Source organism: Apium graveolens, chromosome 3 (genome assembly GCF_009905375.1).
Source record: "Apium graveolens cultivar Ventura chromosome 3, ASM990537v1, whole genome shotgun sequence".
Taxonomy (NCBI): domain Eukaryota; kingdom Viridiplantae; phylum Streptophyta; class Magnoliopsida; order Apiales; family Apiaceae; genus Apium; species Apium graveolens.
Window position 1 is genome coordinate 32105420 of NC_133649.1, and position 19226 is coordinate 32124645.

The following is a 19226-nucleotide window of genomic DNA, read 5'->3' on the forward strand; positions in this document are numbered from 1 at the left end:
TGTCAGACATTGTTAAAAAATTTTACTGGTAAGAATATGTTATAACTTGAAATAATTAATTATTTATTCCACGTTAGGAGAATTTCACGAGAAGTAAAGTAGAACTCTCTCCATCGCAGTTTAGAGCTACTATAAAATATAATTATATATTTTTTTAGAATTTTTTTTTTCTGTATAAAAAATTTAAATATTATATTTTAATTTTAAAGAAAAAAAATATTTAAAATTATTTAAGGAACCATGTTTTACGGGAGCTTTAAATAGCATTCCGATCTCGGATGTAAAGAATTGAGTGAGACGAAAAGAATAACATTTAAAAAAATGATATTTGAGAAGTTAAGTCTAAAACTAATATATGTCATAAAAATGTTAAAAAGTAAAATTAACCATGGTTTACATTAAATTATTAAAAAATTTAAAAATGGGAGATAATTATAAATAAAATTATAAATAAATATTTAAAGTGAGACATATTAATAAAAAAACCCTTTTTTTTAATAGCGGGTCCTTTATGGTGAAAGTCAAAGCCCGGTACCCATGGGCATTCGGTCAAAGCCCGATCCCGCTTGCTTTTTCCAAAGCAAAACGGCGCAGTAAACTAGTAGTTGGAAGTGGGGAGAGAAGAGTCAAGACAGACAGGAGAATGGCAGAGACAACATTGACCAGGACGCAAGAAGATCAATGGATTACCCAGGGTCAAGTTTTTCAAATTTACTCTCATTTTGATAATCTCCCTCCTACTCAACAATACCTCAGGTATATTTTATTTTTTATCATTCTCCTATTTATACTTTATTAATCAATTTAGGGTTTATATATTTATACCTACTTGATTAATTCATTGTTTTGTATTTGTTAAAACCCACACACAGGCTACAGCTTTTTCGCGACGAGCACATCGAGTTTCTCACTAAAGGCCTTCGATATCTCGCTCCTTCCTTCTCTGTTTTGGATGCCAAGTACCTTTTCCTTATTCTCATCTAATATATTGTATCGTATTAATGTTTGTGTTTATACGAATTGTATCTCACACCTAGTAATTGCGGATATCGAATTTGGATTGTTTTATATGAAATTTAGATAGAGTTATGAATTGCGGAGTCTGAAATGGAATTTTGAATTACCTTTATTAGTCGTCCTTGGCTTTGCTACTGGATTCTTCACTCAATTTCATTACTCGGAGACTCCGTTGATGATGATCTGGAGGACAGAGCTATTGATTTTCTGAATCGCTGCCAGGTTATTGATTTCTTTTAAGTGTGTTGAGTAATTCAGACTGTTAGCAATTGGTATCTCGAGCAATTCCTTTAATAATATAATTTTAGTTCAGTAGCAATTGCCAATTTATTGATATGTCAGTGTTCCAAGGCTGCTCCCAAAAACCTGTAATATAACATATTTTTTAAAAAAATGGATAACTTGTTTATTTAATTTGTTTATGTCTCGGAAGTGAGCTTAAGTATGAGGGAATACCGGAATAGATTTTGTCTGAGCTTATTATGTCAATTTTCATCAAACATTGATATGCATGGTGTTACTTGAATTGTTTTATATAGATTTGTTGCTTTAAAGTCTACTAGCTTATAACTAGTACGATACCCAGATTTTTTAAAATTTATATAATTATTTTATTCTATTGAAATTTATAAATTTAATCATACGATCATAACCAGAGATTGACTTAAAACAGATATATATAACATACTAAAATCGCGAAGAGAGTCAAATTTGTAACCTAATTGAACATGTAAGTTACTTTTATCAACGTTCTTGGTATGATTTTATGTGGAGATTGATGTTGGTGGTGACTGGTTAGACCTATACACACACACGTGCGACGCGCGCGCACCCATGCGCATGGGTGCGGGTACGGGGACGGGGATTCACAGTGTGTAAGTTCGGCAAAATCAAAAATTTGGGGATTCAGGTGCGGGGGGATACAACATAATAAAATATTAATAAATACATATATGTGTGTGAAATATGTTTTAATTTATTAATTTAATTAAAGAACTTATTAAAAATACATCATTTTTTAATCTTCGAAGTAATTGATTACGTTAATTTTAAATTTAGTTCATTTCCCAACTACAGTAGAGTGCTACTCTAGTGTGTGGTAGTGCACCAATATGTTTATGGTGTTAAATAAAATATATTAATTCAGACCACGTACTTGAAAACTTGTATCATTATAATAATGGGTTTGAATCCCTAACATCCGGGTGCTGGATAAACCTTATTCAACACATTGCTTCAGAATCCTTATATCTATATTTCAAGGACCCAGATTCAATCTTTTTATTACCTTCCGCGGATATTTTCCGCGAAAGGGTTTTCTCCCTTCCGCAGAAAATATCCGCGGAAAGCAAACAACCATTTCCGCAGAAAATATCCGCGAAACGTAAAAAAAAAGACCAAATCTGAGCCCTTGAAATATATATTTGAGTTAGATAAAGCTTATTTGCCCCCAGATACCAGGGAACAAGACCCTATAATAATATAATAATTAAAGATTTAAAATAGAGTATAGACTTTATCCAACCCATGTGACCACTGACACCAAGTCACCAATTGTTATATTATATTCAATCACTTTACCTTTCTCCAACATATATTACAGTATATTGAATATTGATACATACATTATACCTAGGAAGCAAGGGTGCGGGAATACGGGAATTCGACAAAAATAAAAATATGGGAATTCGGGTGGGGGTACGACAAAAAAATTATATATAAAATTATAGAGATATCTATGATCCAAAAGTTGCATTTAAATTAAACAAAGTAGTCAAATAAACAAGTTCAACATCCTGAATAGCGATACAAAATTTAACATCCTTAATAATTAAAAGACAAATAATCAAAGAAATTCAATCATCTTCAATGATCATAGCCTCCATCTCCGGCTTATCAAGTGAAAGAGTAGCTATCTCAAGCTCTTCGGCACCATCAAGTGGATCAAATCGATCACCTCCAATATCCCACAACTTTGTCTCTCCTTTCGTATATAGTTCACTCTTTCTTGAAAGGAGTCTAAGATTGGCGTGGACATAAACCAAGTCTTCCGCCCGTGATGGTAGAATCTTATTTCCTTTAACCGAGTGAATAAAAGAGTAAGTGCTCCAATTTCTTTCACAACATGAAGAACATGGTTGTCCTAATAACTTTAAAGCTATTCTTTGAAGATTTGGAGTCGAAGCTCCATGAATAAGCCACCACATCTTGAATCTTTGATGCCTTTATCCTCTATAGAATCAGAACTACCAAAGATGTCCATCAGTCCTGAAAATCTAGCAAGCTCCGCATTCAAAGCTTTTCTTGCCTCGCCATCCGGAAAGTATCTTCTTATGCATTTGTTTCGTTCCACAGATAGCTCAACATCTAGATGAGGAGGTTGGCGACCTTTAGCTCCATTAAGCCATGCCTCATTGTAATACCTACAAATAAAGTGAAAAATAAAATTAGTAAAATCAAAGTGGTGAAGTTGTGAGTGTTGCATAATATTTAAGAGTTATGAGTTTACCTTGAATTAAGTGAATGAGCTAATCAATGAAGTGGTGAAGAACTCTTAGTCCATTTATCACTGAGAATGGCATAAACTACATAAAATGGGGACTCCTCAAAATGTTCTTTCCTCTCGTGCCTTTATATGATGCTCTTCACTTTTTCAATCATTTCATCCCACATATCCTATATCAAGTGAAGTGAAGGCTTGTCCGTGTCTGCAAAACGAACCATAACATATATAGGATCTGTAAACTCAAGAATGTAATCAACTTGATCCCACCATAGTTCATCAAGAATTGCAGTCCTTGTGAGGGAGGCTTTGGCCTGATCATACTCACGATAAGTGCTTCACTCCTCACTAAGCACCAACCTCTCTAAAGCACGTTTCAGAAGTTTAAGTCTTTTGAGCATAATGATCGTTGATGCAAATCTTGTTTCAGCAACTCCAAAAAGCTTCAAAGGTGCAATATTGTTGAACATTGTTGCCACCATATTGTGATGAAGAATGAAATTCTTAATCATTAGTGCTCTATCAACCACTTCTTTAATCCAATGACACTCAATGAAAGCTTTTTTATTCGACTGAATATTACCGGGATCACAAATATTCTTCAATGCCAAGTTAAGAGTGTATACTACACACGGAGTCCAGAAGATATGAGGAAACTGAGCCTCGACAAGCATGCCTAAAAAGAAATAATAGACATATGCAACGTAAATAAATATACAAAACAACATATCAAAAAATGGACAAAATATTTTACTCTTTGTTATAGTACTTGTCGCCTTGCAAACAGATGCATTATCAGTTATGACTTGAACCACATGTTGAGGTCCCACTTGCATGATTACCTCCTTGATTAAGCCCACCATGAAAAATTTATCTTTCACATTTCCTTCACAATTAACTGCTTTTATGAACATAGGACCAAGTTCAGTGACCGCCATAAAATTTATTAAAGGCCTTCTTGGAGTGTCATTCCACCCATTGGAAACTATAGTTACACCTTTTTCCTTCCACGTTGTCTTGATGGGATCTAACAATCTTTCAACATGTGCTCTCCTTTAGGTAGTGCGTAAAGCATTGTAAGTTGGAGGAACATATCCAACAAGATTGAACTCAGAAGCCATATTGTATGATTTGATGTGATGTGAATTTCTAGCATAATGAAAAGGCAAACCCCCGGAATAAAAGCCCCTTGCAATCTCACTATCTAATAATGCTCGCATCTCCATTTTATATGCATTTTTGATTGGATTGTTTGGATCCGCCGCCTTTTTTTTTAGAGGTTGTCTCTTCTCAATTGGTCCCCAAGCACTACAAGATTGAGTTTGACTTGAAGGAGGTAGCGGAATATCTATTGGTCTCCTTCTTTCTTCGGCTTCCGCCAATTCCCTTTGAAACTCTTTTAAATGTTCGGAAGTGACTTTTGCACAAACCGCAACTCCTTGCCCTTTAATCTTTAGCAAATGTGCTTTTACCCTTGAATAACAAGCCGTAAATTCATTGTTACAAAGATTGCATCTGATTTTTGTATTTCCACCTCTTTCTTTTATTTTTGCAACTTTTGTAACATCCTTCCATAAAGTATCAACATCTCCTGATTGTTGGCTTAGAGAAGCTCCGGTACTTGTAGCCGTATTTTTGGATGAATTAGAGTCCATGACCGACATTGAAGTAAAACAAAGTCACTGCTCAGCCATAATTAAAAAAATAAACAAACAAACATGTTGCCAAACAAAAGCAATACACGGTCAGTTATGATTATACAAGTGTATATATAATAATATTAATTAATAAACAAATAAACAAAAAAAGTAACGGTATGTGGTTTTGTTACTTTATTACTTAGTAGTAGACTAGCAGCTCAGTACCTCATACCTCACGCCTCACAGAGACGCACAAACACCAAACAATAGTATATACATACAACGCCTATACATACAAAAACAAAAGCCATAAAAGTAGAAACTAATTTGAGATTCACATAAACACACCTACAAATCAAGGAATTAAAGATGGAATTGAAGATGAAACAAGATATTAAGAGCTTACCAGATGACGGCGAAGATTCCGCCGGAGTTGTGATGGTGAACACTGAACAATGACAATGAAGATGAAGTCGCCTGGGCGCCTCTCTTCTCTCGTCTCACAAGTCTAATTAGGGCTCCTATTGAAATACGTAAGTGATGGTTGTTTAACTGAAAGTAAAAAAAAAATACGAAATATACCCTTCCCGCACCCCTGCGAATCCCATCTGCAAAATTCGTGGATACGCCGCGTGGCGCACCCCGTACGCACCCACGTGCACCCCCGAAACTTCTAGTGCGCAATTCCCCTTCCTAGCATTATACATATACTTATTTATGAGTAGGTTCGTTCAAAACAAAGAAAGAAGATGAGGGATCGAGGAAGAAAGCCGAAAAACGGTGACAAGAACGACCGGAGATAATAGTGACCCTTTTTCCCCTCTCAATATTATCATATAATTACAATTTATTTCATTCCCGCACTCCTTTCCTGCAACCCGACGAACTAAACCATTGAAATAAGGTGACACGCCACTTGGCGAATCTCGTGCGTATCGGGCCGCACCGCCGCGCACCCCCGCACCCGATCGGATGTGCAGTACGCTGGTGGGCCCCTGCTTTCCAGGCGCGCGCACACACACTTATATATACATGTTAAATATCGCGTTTAGATGGTTTTAAACGTTAATTAAAAAAGGTAATGTATTTTAGTTGGAAAAGGTAATTTGATTACTTGTTATTAATTATATTTATTTAATAATTAATTTAATAAAAATAACCGACTGAAAACCAAACTGACAAACTTTTAATGTTTCGGATTTCATAATATAGTCTAGATAATACCTAGTTTCTTACTTTAGTCTGATTCTTTTATTTATCCATTTACTTTTAGGATAAGAATGGTGGATATGGCGGTGGGCCTGGACAGGTATCTCTCTTTCTCTCCATACACACACACAAACAATATATATGAAACAAATTTACTAGTCAATCATGCAAACAATTAGTTTTTCTTGTGTGCATCTTTTTTTTGTGCTCTAAACTACTAATTGATTAGCGTCTCAAATTAATTTGAGAAGGTAGTTCACCGTTGGAGATCTTTAAAGGAATGATCTGCAGGAAACCTTTTAGTAATTTTGGACCCCAAATTTCCATTAGATGACAAACTACATAGTTTGAAGTCAGCAAGTATAATTTTCCTGACATCACCATGCAGGACACCTTAGAATATGTTTGCCTAAAAATTATGGAGGTTTACAGGGTTGTGCAGATCTATAGTCAGTGGTTGATTGTAAATTCTGTGTTTGTTAAAGTTTTCTTTTAAAAAGTAGTATTCATATTGCCAAGGGGACCTGTTGTATCGGTGTTTTTCTTTCATAATTAAGTTTCATGTAAAGTTTTCTTCTTCCCTGCTAAAGCACAAGTGCTCATAAATTCTTAATGCAGGTGACATTATACCATCTGGCCAATTAAAATATATATATAACTTTTGAGATCATTGATTAATGTTTGCATTAATTGAACATATTCACTTCCATGATTATTAGATTTTATGGTTAATGTAGATCACAAATGTGAAGTGCAAATTTTGCACTTTGAATAGTATATTTGGCTGTTGAAGGGAATCAGTAGCTTTTTGATATGCAGAAAAAGTGCATGAAAAATCTGATATGAAATGTTGATTATATGTAATTAAAATAAAATAGAGATTTACCATGATAGTTTATTTTCTCCTTTACGATGCTAACTTGTCTATAACCTTTTTCAGCTTCCACATCTCGCTACAACTTATGCTGCAGTAAATTCACTTGTTACATTGGGTGGCCAAAAGTCATTGTCATCTATCAATAGGTGGTCAGTTTAGTGCATTGAGAACGGTTTGAATTATCTATCATATGCTTGCCTGTTTCCCAACAACTGACTTAAATTAACCCTCATACATTTCAGAGGTAAGTTGTATTCATTTTTGCTGCGAATGAAAGACAAGAATGGCGGATTCAGGTTAGTCATATTGTTATTGGAAAGTCTCACCCCATACAGTTCAGTTATTGCTTCTATGTACCAAATTCAGTGTACAATTTTCTTGGATGTGCATGAAGTAGTCCCTGTTCATGTAAACACTAAACATACAATTGTACATTTAAAATTTTAGCTCTATCAGGCTTGTCTCCTGTATTTCACCACTCAAGTATCCCTATTTACAGTGTATATTTTATAGTGTCCAACCTTGTGCCTCTTGAAAAGTTGTGTTACTCGAGATGTTAGCAGTTATTCAATCTTTAGGTGATCTCTTGATGGCTGTTTAAAGGAAAAATGTAAGAGGAACTGCTAAGAATAAAGGAAAGATATAGGAGTAACTTCCTCTTAGCAGTTATACCATCTAAAAAATATACAAACGCCTTTGGTTCCAAATTGTTGAATGTCAATCTCGATGTCACTTTGTATGAAAGGGCTATGTTGAATTTAATGTCAGCTTTTATTACATGTAGTTCAAAGTAACAACTATTACCTAAATTACTTTTGGATAAGATAGTAAACAACCAACTAAAGTTGCAGGTAAATGCTTATTCATAGTTCCTCATGCACTTTAGGCTTCAGATTTCAGTGAACCCGTGAGGGTATCCTTTGATATTTGGCTATTTCCGTAGACGTTTTTTTTTTTAATATGCAATGGTTTTTTTAATAAAGATAATCGCTTTTCCGTAGGATGCATGATGGTGGAGAAATTGATGTTCGCGCTTGCTACACTGCCATTTCAGTAAAGTGTTGATCTCTTGGTATTATTGTTTAGTTATAAGCGTCAGTGATTGCTAGATGGAAGCTACAATCTGGCTTATATATTTCGTGAATCGAAGATTTAATTGACAGTGTCCAGTTTTGTAATTAAGATTTGAAAGTAATTAAAATACCAAACTTGACTAAACACTTTAATTGAATTATCTTCATCTAGGTTTGATGATTTTGTGGGAGGATATGTGCGTAGATGTACTAACAAGTCAAATAGTCAAATTTGTCTGACACAAATTCTTGCTTATTACTTATAATAGGATCTGAAAGATAAATAACCTCTCTTCATTTTGTCTGCTGCTTTCTCTTGGGTGTAATTTACTTGCAGATTTTTATTTGCTCACTATTGGCTAGTTTTCATGTGTCATCTCCAGCCATTGATGTTACTTCATCTTTGCTCCATTAGGTTGCAAGTATTTTGAATATATTGGATGATGAGCTGATTGAGAATGTTGGAAATTACATTTTAAGGTTTGTACAAGTAGCCTATATGAAGCGATGTAAAATATGTATTCAATCAAGATATCTATCCTGTTGGACATTATCATGTGTATTCCATTGCTTTTATCAATTTGTTGATTTCTTACTTATGCTTCGAAATCAGTGTAGGAATGTAGAGAAAGGGCCTGTATGAGATTTTAGTTTGCTAGGTGACTAGATCACCTTCTTTGGGTTGTATACTTATTTACTCACAGACAAGGCACATTTGACTATATCATTATTTAACTATTTTTGGATTACAACATTAATGCAGCCAATTTTTAATTTTTAATTAGATGTGCTGAGAATTGGCTGGGTTATTGTTGGTGCATTTGCTATATCATATAATGCTGCAGTTTTTAGCTTATGACAGTTGATACACTAATTATTAATGCGGGACTGCTAAAGATCATATTTTGTGTTACCAGTCATGATGTCTTACCCAAGTTATGCAGTGGATGGCATATTATAATCCTGATAAGGGCCAATTTCCAATTATGTCTGACCCGTAAGATGCCATGTAACCATTTGGGATTCTTGGGTATTGGGAACAAATACTTTAGAAGCATGGCATTAACTGCATCAATGTCCTTCCTTACTTTTTTCTCACTTGTCAATATCCCTTTTGTGTATACTTTCTTTTACCAACATGTTGGTAGAGGTTCTTCTGCATTCTTTTAGCATTCATTAAAGATGGTTGAGTTCTTATGCTTTTTCTCTGCACAAACAAAATTTCTTCTTTTTCGATACGAAAGTCTCTCCATGAACAATTTAAATATTGTTTGATGGTCTTAGTTGCAACTTGGTTTTCATTTTACTAATACAATTAACTAAAGCCTGTCTGGTTGGCATATCCCCTGTAGTTGTCAGACCTATGAAGGCGGAATTGCTGGAGAACCTGGCTCTGAAGCTCATGGTGGGTATGTTTAGCATACATTTTACCTTGTAATTATGGAGAAGTGGAGAAATATGTGGCAAAACCACACTTTTTTTTAAAATCAGCTCAATCTTTTTAAACTTATGTCCTATGTCTCTGAAATAGTTTTGGTTTTGAGCAGCTATACCTTTTGTGGGTTGGCCACAATGATTTTGATCAAGCAGGTCAACCGTTTGGACTTGGCCAGTTTAACTGTAAGACAATTTATGTGCTTCGTACTGCTTGTTTTTGTTTCTTCTTGTTTCTAGCTTACTATGTTTCTGACTGTACTATTATCTATATGTATCTGCTATGACTGTGCTAGTGGTAATTGCTATCTTTATGTTTGTGTATCTGCCTTTATACAAAAAAATTGTTCTGATCAGATTTCCTAGCTCATTGTGGCTGATGATGATTGTATTTAAAGAGTGGGAGAAGTTTTTCCTTCACTTTATTGTCTCGTCCCTTTTAGTAGTGCAGCCCCCTAGCTTCATAATTTTATATATGTAATATATACTTTTCAACTTTAACTAGCAGACGACTAGTCAACGGCGCCTAGTCAGCTAGCCGGACCTTGATCGGCTTAACTCGACTTGCACTCGTAACAACCATTTCTCATTTTCTAGAACATTATATGCTTTTCTTTCCTTTACTGACATCAGAACTGTCTCCCTTATGCACACCGCTTTAGACTCTATGATTCCAACATTTCCAGAATTTTTCGTTGTAGTAAAAGAAGATGCGAGGAATAATGGGAAACATAGATTAAACATATTAAGTCATTTAAAAAGACTACACACATCTTGGGAGAGATGTGAAAGAAAAGCAGGCCTTTCAATTTGAGATGGAGGAGCAAGTGAGAATATTTGTGGGCCTATGGTCACCTCTACAGGACTCTTAACAACTAGTACTTGTTTTCCCCGGCTTCGCCCGGGGTTTGTAAATTAAAAATTAAAAATTAAATTTTTATAGTCAGTCAATTGTTGTAGTTACATTTATGTTTATATATTTATAATTGGTCTAATATTATAGCAAAATTACCCTTAGTACCAATTGGAGAACTATATGAGTTTGCTAAAATATTGCAAAAGATATTGAAACACATTTAGTACTCTAATTTGTAGTTCAATTAAGAGCATTCTACCCAAAAAAGTACTTTTACTTCACAATCTTAGAACAAAAAGATTTAATTGAAAATATTGATATAAATTGCACACTATTTATTTTATTAACTGTTGACCATGAAAACCTTATTCTGTTTGTTTTGTATGTATTGATACATACATTAGGCTCCATCTTACACTTTTAACATAACCCGAAAACCGACTTTTACAACTACATGTAGGGCCAAATCAACAAATACGACATAAGTTGTTCACGAATCGGAATTTTCAATGAATTAACTCCAAAATTAGGGCCAAATCAACAAATATGGCTATAGTTGTCCTCAAATTGGCATTTTCAATGAATTAACTCCAAAATTTCCTATTTAAGCTACAATCCATTATTTTGTTGATTCTTAAATAAAATATTAAAACACATTAAATGAATTTCTAATTTCATACAAAATAACCAAAAATACAGGGATAAACTAATAACAAATTAATACTTATCAATTGTAAGTAGAAATAAAATTTATTATACAAAAAAATATTACTATATGCCAATATGTAAATTTAAATTATTTATATATATGTGTATATATCTTTGATTTGTTTTCATATAATATTTTTAGTTGGGATATGAATAAATTTATTATCAAATATTTAGTGTATTCTAGAAACTTATCTCACGGTATTAAATTCATTCTATATTTTTTTGAAAATGTTTATGGAGTTTCCAATTTTAAATTATATTATAAATCGTAGATTAATAAGAAATAAAATATTTAGAGTCTGATGTATAATTTATTAAAATAGATTTGTACTAACTTGATCGAAGTAAATATTTAAATTACGAAGTCGTTATAGTTGTACAATTTTTTTAAAAAAGTTAAAATTAGTGATTACTAAAATTTAAAGTCTTGATCTACAAAAAATGTACCAGTATTAAAATATTAGTTTTTTTAGATTTTATTTAGCTAGTTTGTACATAGATTAGAGTATTAAGACACCATATTGAAAATCTTAAAATTTTCGGGATATTCATTCAATTTTTTTATATAAAAAATGGCTATAGTCATTTAAATTTTAAATCTCTTTCTAAAATTTGATGGTATTAATAAATATAGATTATTTTGAATTTTATAAAATACTGCATTTTAGTCTATAACATTTTAGATATATATTTAATTTGTATAACAATATTTTCAATCCATTGTACTTGTTTGATTTTAAAATTTTAAGAGAAAATTATTAAGTAATGATTAGTCTATAAGAACATTTATTAGGCTAGGTCAAAAGTTTAGTAAAAAAATTGTATACCTTAAACTTGGTTTAAGATTTAGTTTAAGTAACATTTTAGTTTGAAGTATAAGGTATTTATTTAAAGCAAGGATTTATAAAATTTATTTCATATTTTATCATAATTGTATACCAATTATTTTTGGTCAATGAAGATGCTGTTAGAAAATCTAGTAATTTGTAAAAAATTATACATTAATAGAAATACTTAAATATATTAAGTTTAGTTGAGCATGAATATCAATTTTTTTGTTTATTTCTTTTTATGATTGGTTCAAAAGTAAAAAAAAATATTTCCCACTTAATCATGATACTAATTATTAATTTATTTCTAAAAAAATATAAATATTACAAAATATAAGAAAATTTTCATTTGTTTGTATCACGTTTTCTTTGTTTGATTTGTGTTAAGTAGGTAAAATAGTTAAATGTAATTATAAATTTGTAGGTGTATATAATTTATAAATATGTAGGCATGAGGTCTAGATTACAGTATAAATTATAAATTTTTGTATATGTAGGCATTAGGTGTCGCTGTACATGGTGCAGTGCCGTTTAAAATTTGTAGTTCTGCTTGTCGAAATTTTAAACATTTAGGTTTTTGTGTGTCTATTTGTTTTTTGCATGTAAATGTGTATACGTTGGGTTAAAATATTAGGTGAGTTGTGTATGGTAAAACCCCATAGTCAAGGTATATATTTCCATTTAGGTTAAATCCCTCTGGGTGTATTTTCATTTAGGTTAAATCCTTCTGGATATTAAGGTGGGTCTTTTCATTTAGGTTAAATCTCTCCATACTTGTATTGCCATTATTAGGCATCAGGATTATATATACTAATAATATGATAATTTATATCTACCATGGTAAAATTCTTGAAAACATTAGGTAATTGAAAAGTGTAACTAATGATTTGCTAGACCTTTAATTTATTTAGCATTGTACTTTAACTATGCTTAGCTGGACTTAAAAGACCTTCCATGCTCAGATAGCTAGAAACTTGAAGCAAGATTCATATCCATTAAGCTTAAACTCCTATGGCCAAGCTGCAGTAATGGTGTGATGGATGGTTTACACTTGATGTAGGTAGACTGATGTTGTAGAATACCCTGTACGATCTTGGTGGTCCTTGCCATCTATGAGTCATAGAGAACATATAGAGTAGAGTTTTGGGACTTCTAGAATTAGTAGGTGGAAGAAGATGGATAATTTTTCCAGTTGTATAATTGTTGGAAGGGGTGACCTAAACTGTAACATAAATTCAACTAACACATTCATCTATAATATTCAGTATTTAAATCTCATAAAAAAGTCCCTATACAGTACTAGGAGCTCAAAGAACCAATTAGCAAGCAGTTCTAATAGAAATTGTCACTTAGTTATTGATAACAACCCTATGATCAAGGCTTAATTTTAGTTATCACTTGTTCCGGTATTAAAGGTCTGCAGTCTCTATGTTTGGGTTCCAACATCTGCTAACTGTGTAGCCTTTACATAGTATATTCCGTGAAACTCACAAGTTGATGAGGGAAACTATCTGTGCGTGTTTTATAAATGTTTTGCTTGCTTATTCGGTGTGGACTTTGTAAGTTTGGGTTCTAGAAGACCTATAAGTTTTGTACAACTTAATTAATCTCGTAACTACTTTTATGGATGCAAGACACAAGAAAAATTTATGTTGTACATATATGACATCAGGATTGGATGGTTTTTAGACAAGGATTGGAAGGTGGTTTTCAAGGGCGCACAAATAAGTTGGTTGATGGTTGCTACTCATTTTGGCAGGTAACATCTACTTTGTTTTGCTATCAATTAGGTATAAAATTTTTGTTTACATGATCCTAACCTATTTTAAATTGATCAGGGAGGAGCATCAGCATTGATACAAAGATTACAATCAATAGTTGACGAGCAAGTTTTGGTGTCTGATGAAGTAGAAGAAATTGAATCAGATAGCTCCAAAAGTTCTGCTGATTTGAGTGAAGAAGAACACTGCCTCAGTGGGACTTCGCCTCATGCTGATGAACATTGCTCTAACGAGAAAGATAGTATTTACTGATACTTACACCAATTAAATCCTTTATTTTTTCTGAAGAGCACAGTTTATATAGTATGATAAATAGGTTGAGTTAAGTTCCATGGAGACCACCTTTTTGTTGGAGACCTTGGAGCGCAAAACTCTATTATTTTGCGAATCATGTTCTGCAAAGATCATTATTTTATTCAAAATCTGAAATATCATATATGTACCGCATGTAGAACATTACAAAATGTTTTATTCTAAGAAAAATGTTTAGCTTGCAGAACATTTGTTCAGCCTGCTGAACATACACACTCTACCTATTAAACTTAAAGAATCTTCAACAATTTTAATGAATTAGTGATATTCGTAGAACATACTTCACAAAATAATATTTTTTTTATAGAGTTTTTATTGCAGAACATGGTTGGTCTTCGATAAAATAGCGGTCTCCCTTGAACTTTACTCTAAATTAAATAGGTTTGTTATGTCGCTGATAACTTGATTCTTGATATATGTATCTCCCAGGTGCTGGACTGCAGAATCCTTCTGATCAAGTAAATTCTGACTGGTTTGGTGTTAGTTCCATTGGTACAAGAGGAAATGCAGAAATAGAGCCTCTATTCCATTGCATTGAGTTGCAGCGATATATTCTATTATGCTCTCAGGTTCCTGTCATATATATGAATCTCCTGGATTTAGTATCTGTTACATTTTTCTTGATTCATATTTTTGTTTAATATGTGAAAGCTGATAAGAAAGAGGTCATCTATTTCCTAAGACTTGAAGCTACTCTCCAAGTCTCAGTGTCATAAATTGAGTTGGATATAGAAGTGTCCAGATCTGACAACCTGACAAGGATTTAATCTGAGAAAAACAAATTCGGTTTAATTTTGAGTTGACCCAAAAAAAGTGGGTTATTTTCAGGTTGATTTCGGTTTACCCTGAAATTATATGTGATAATTTAGTAATTTATTATGAAATTATATATTATATGTTCAAGGTCAGATTCAAATTAGAACCTTATACAAATTAGAATTTAGGACCAATATGAGGCATATATTTTCTTTAATCAACGATTGATATTTATGTGTTGTGCTGCAAAACACACACCCACACATATATACATATACTTATATTACATGTAGATGAATTGTATAGAAATACAATAGTCGCACCATAGGATTTCTTTCATAAGAAAGTTTATCCGAAGGGCATGTAAAGATGTCCCCGAAAATTTAGACAATAAAACTTTAATGTCCTAGAAGAGAACACCTAGAACCTTATTCCAAACTGTCCGCTCACCTAAAAAAAATAAAAAAATCTCATAGTATATCAGTTACGGAAATTTTAAAATAATATTAACCAAAAGAACTAAAAAAATTCTAACCAAAGGGAAGTATTTTAATTAGACACAAAGGATAAATATGACGGGACATATTCAGTAATTAACAACACCAATATATGGTCAAAAGCCATCTTATATGGTATTAGTGCGTAGGCACAATAGGCCACCTTATCTGGCACAACACCTGTTAAATAAGGTCAGTAAACTCTATATAGTAAACTCTATATGATCAAATCTGAACCATTTATGAAAAATGATTCAAAATCCAAAGTTTCTCTCCAATTTTTTTTAATTATCATACTTATGTATGCTATCGATAAGTAAATAAAGAAAACATGCATATCGTCACTTAAAATAGTACTCCCTCCGTCCCTCCCAAATGTTTACATTTGGGTTGGGCACAGAGTTTAAGAAAAATGATAAAGTAATTGAGGAAAGTTAAAAAAGTGAGTAAAGTAATGGGACCGATTAATATTATATGTATAAAGTGGGTATAGTGGAGAGAAGTAGTGGATGTAGTTATTTTAAAAAATATAAAAAATTTACTATTTTTGAATTTTTTTGAAAGGTAAACAATTGAAAGGCACATCCCAAAAAGAAATTGTAAACAAATGGGAGGGACAGAGGGGGTAACTGACTAGAAAATACTGCATTTAAGCAGAATAGATAAAATTGAAACATTACATTCAAAACGATAACTGGGAAAATAAACTGATGTCAATTAATTACGATAAATAAAATTTAGCCTTAAGGTATGTAAAATTTTTACGAATAGATAGAGTTATGAATCAATCAAAGATCTATTTTTTCAATTTTTTTAAATTACCTCATTATTAAAAGATTGTGTTTACAAAATAAAGGAGAATATATATTGCATTTATACTTGTGCATTAATAACATTACCTTAAAAAGCCTAAATAAAATGTTTAAATTGAAATATTAATTGACCAATAATAATAATAAAAAAGATCCGGAAAACCTGATCTACTCGAAGACTATAATTTAGCTAAATAATCAACCAAAATAATTGTCGAAATTTATCAAAAAAATCCAACAATCATTATCAACTATAATTGACAAAGTAATTCAAAACATAGTCAATAATGAATAAATCTACTAACTATGACCTACTGACTCGTGACTCGTATCACAGGCACTAAAATGAACACTGGAATGGACAAGATCAGACTAACAATTACTATTTTTCGACCAAAAAAGATACCGTCCAAGAAATTGTATTAAAAATTACACATAAATTAGACTAACCAACAACGGCGCCACTGTCACCCTCTGATAGTAAAGAGGAGTATTTTCCATTTTAAAACAAGACTGCCTTGAAACTCCTAACAAACCAGTTACAAATTACAATCCCTCCACCAGAGGCATTCCAACAACCGACCATCCCACACACAAAAATTAGTACATAATAGAATAAGAAAATTAATATAGATGTATGTATAAAATCGTAGAGGCTGATTTTAATCTTTATGATTAAGTCTGTATATGTTGAGTGTATGCGTGTTAATGGTGTTATTGGGACAGTGGATGTTCCCGCGGAGAACTCCGGCGACATTAAAAGATTGAAAAGTGTGTGGGGTGTGTGTGTGTCTAGTGATAATGTATGTATGGAAAGGAAGAGTGATTAAATCTTAATCAACAAAGTAGAAAACTAACCAAATTCATGGAGACGAGCACCCTTTGGATCGAAGAACGAGGCACAAAAAAAGCGAGTCCATGGAGTTCTGTTAGTGTTAAAATATTCACTACACAATATATTTGGTTTTTCTGCACCACAATTTTTTCTGTGAATTATAAAGTATGGTGCACTTATGTAGTCCACAAAAATCTTTTCTAAACTTTCTATTTCCACAACACATGACTTACTTCACTCTTATAAATTATAGCATGTTTTAAAATAATTATGCAAAAAAAATAATTTATAATAAATAGAATACTATGGAATTATTATGTTTAGCAACATGATATATAAAGTAGTTCTAAAGTTCTAACCTTAAAATGGTTCTAAGCCCCTGTATATATATTATTAATATCATCTTATAAATAATATGATATAATTAATTTTTTTACTTTATATATACATGTATAATTAATATCTTGGGTCGTGTTGAGTTACCTACGAGTAATTAGGGTCATGTTTGGTAATCTGACCCATTTGAATTTCTGGTCTGGTTGAATTTACGAGCCAAGTCTGTTAACCCGACCTGGTACCTGATATTTCCACCTCTAGTTGGGTATCACTGGGCTGTACAAGTCCAATGTTTGCATTTTACAAGGTCAGTACTGAACCCTGGAATTGAGTCCCCGCGGTGCCCAAATTTTTTAGTTTATGAGTTAAGACCACAAATCAAGTGATTAAATCTGGTAGCTGTACTAATATATAATAGTGGAGTTTTATTTAGTTATCACTTATCAGTGGAGATCAATAGCTGCCTGTGTGTTAATGTTCCCACGAGAAAGAACAATTTAAAAGGGTTCTTTTACATTTTCTAGACTTTGGAAAGTCTCTCAGTCCTCTACAGTTTTGGGCGGGTCCTCAGTTGTTATTCCTGGTGTTAGTCTGTGTTGTTTTTTTGGAGATATTTTCTATCCCTGGATACAGAGGCTTAATTGCCTGGTCTTTAAGAGAATTCTTACTGTTTAAATTTTTGCACTTTGAAACTTTCCAACATTAAGTGCCTCTGAAGGTTGTAAATACTAGGCTCATATACATAGTTTAATATTTTAACTGAAGTATTGTTGGTGCAGGTCGAGGGAGGGTTTAGGGACAAACCTGGAAAGTATAGAGACCACTACCACACATGCTATTGTTTAAGCGGCTTATCAGTCTGTCAGTATAGCTGGTCCAGTAATGTTGATTCCCCGCCCTTGCCTGCAGCTGTATTCGGAAATTATTCTAAAAATCTCTTGGAACCCATCCATCCAGTGTATAATATTGTCTTTGAGCGGTACAAAGAAGCGCGGGAGTTCTTCATGTTGCCTTCATAGGCGTCTTAATGTTTCGTTGGCCTATAATATATACACTTAAATGTTATCGAAATTGTCAAAGCAAGTACTAATTCTGTTGAAAACTAGAACACACAGTTACATGTTATAGAAGCATAATTTTGGTGTTTTTTTTAAAAAGACATTGATGAACACTGTGAGCAAAGATCGGTGTTTAGTATCACTCAATTGAGAGGACTTCCTTCCAAGTTGGAACTGTATCAAAAAGTTAAGGGAAATCAACATTGTTTGATTAGTATGAATACGCAAATAAGTTGTCCAACATGACAATTATAATTTATAATGTCACTTGTCTTTATATTTTACATACACTCGTGGAAAAATATCATATATACGGATACAGGCATCTTTTCTTGTCATGCCAAAGCAAACTTCTCAACCAAAGAACATTTGTTTAATGTGTGTCATAGTCATAGATGGCCGAGAAGTTCTAGCAAAATGAACACCAACTCCCTAAAAAGGTAAACCGCATTCGCAAGACCGGTGTTCCTTTTTATCATCTTGGTAAATTAGTCGGCGTGAAAAAGTAAAATTAACCTGAGAGCAGGCCGTCAAAAAAATTTAAAAAATTAGATATATGTTCAAAAATCGCATTTGTATCCGATAAAAATGAATATTATCCGTATTATAAATAAAGCGAATATTATCCGTATCCGAATCCGAAATCAAATATATATATATATGATATTTAAATTTTATAATTATATAAT

At 32.6% G+C, this 19226-nt stretch overlaps 1 protein-coding gene across 1 annotated transcript; it reads left to right on the forward strand.

Annotated features, from left to right (window-relative positions):
- The first annotated feature begins 577 nt into the window (after positions 1-577).
- Positions 578-18799, forward strand: LOC141712065 (protein farnesyltransferase subunit beta). Its single transcript, XM_074514849.1, has 14 exons — positions 578-756; positions 873-959; positions 1134-1239; positions 6434-6469; positions 7310-7392; positions 7489-7542; positions 8248-8299; positions 8735-8799; positions 9672-9728; positions 9867-9939; positions 13823-13909; positions 13989-14172; positions 14673-14812; positions 18259-18799. Exons 1-14 carry the CDS (start codon positions 644-646, stop codon positions 18496-18498), a joined length of 1377 nt encoding a protein of 458 aa, XP_074370950.1. The 5' UTR covers positions 578-643; the 3' UTR covers positions 18499-18799.
- Positions 18800-19226: the final 427 nt, after the last annotated feature.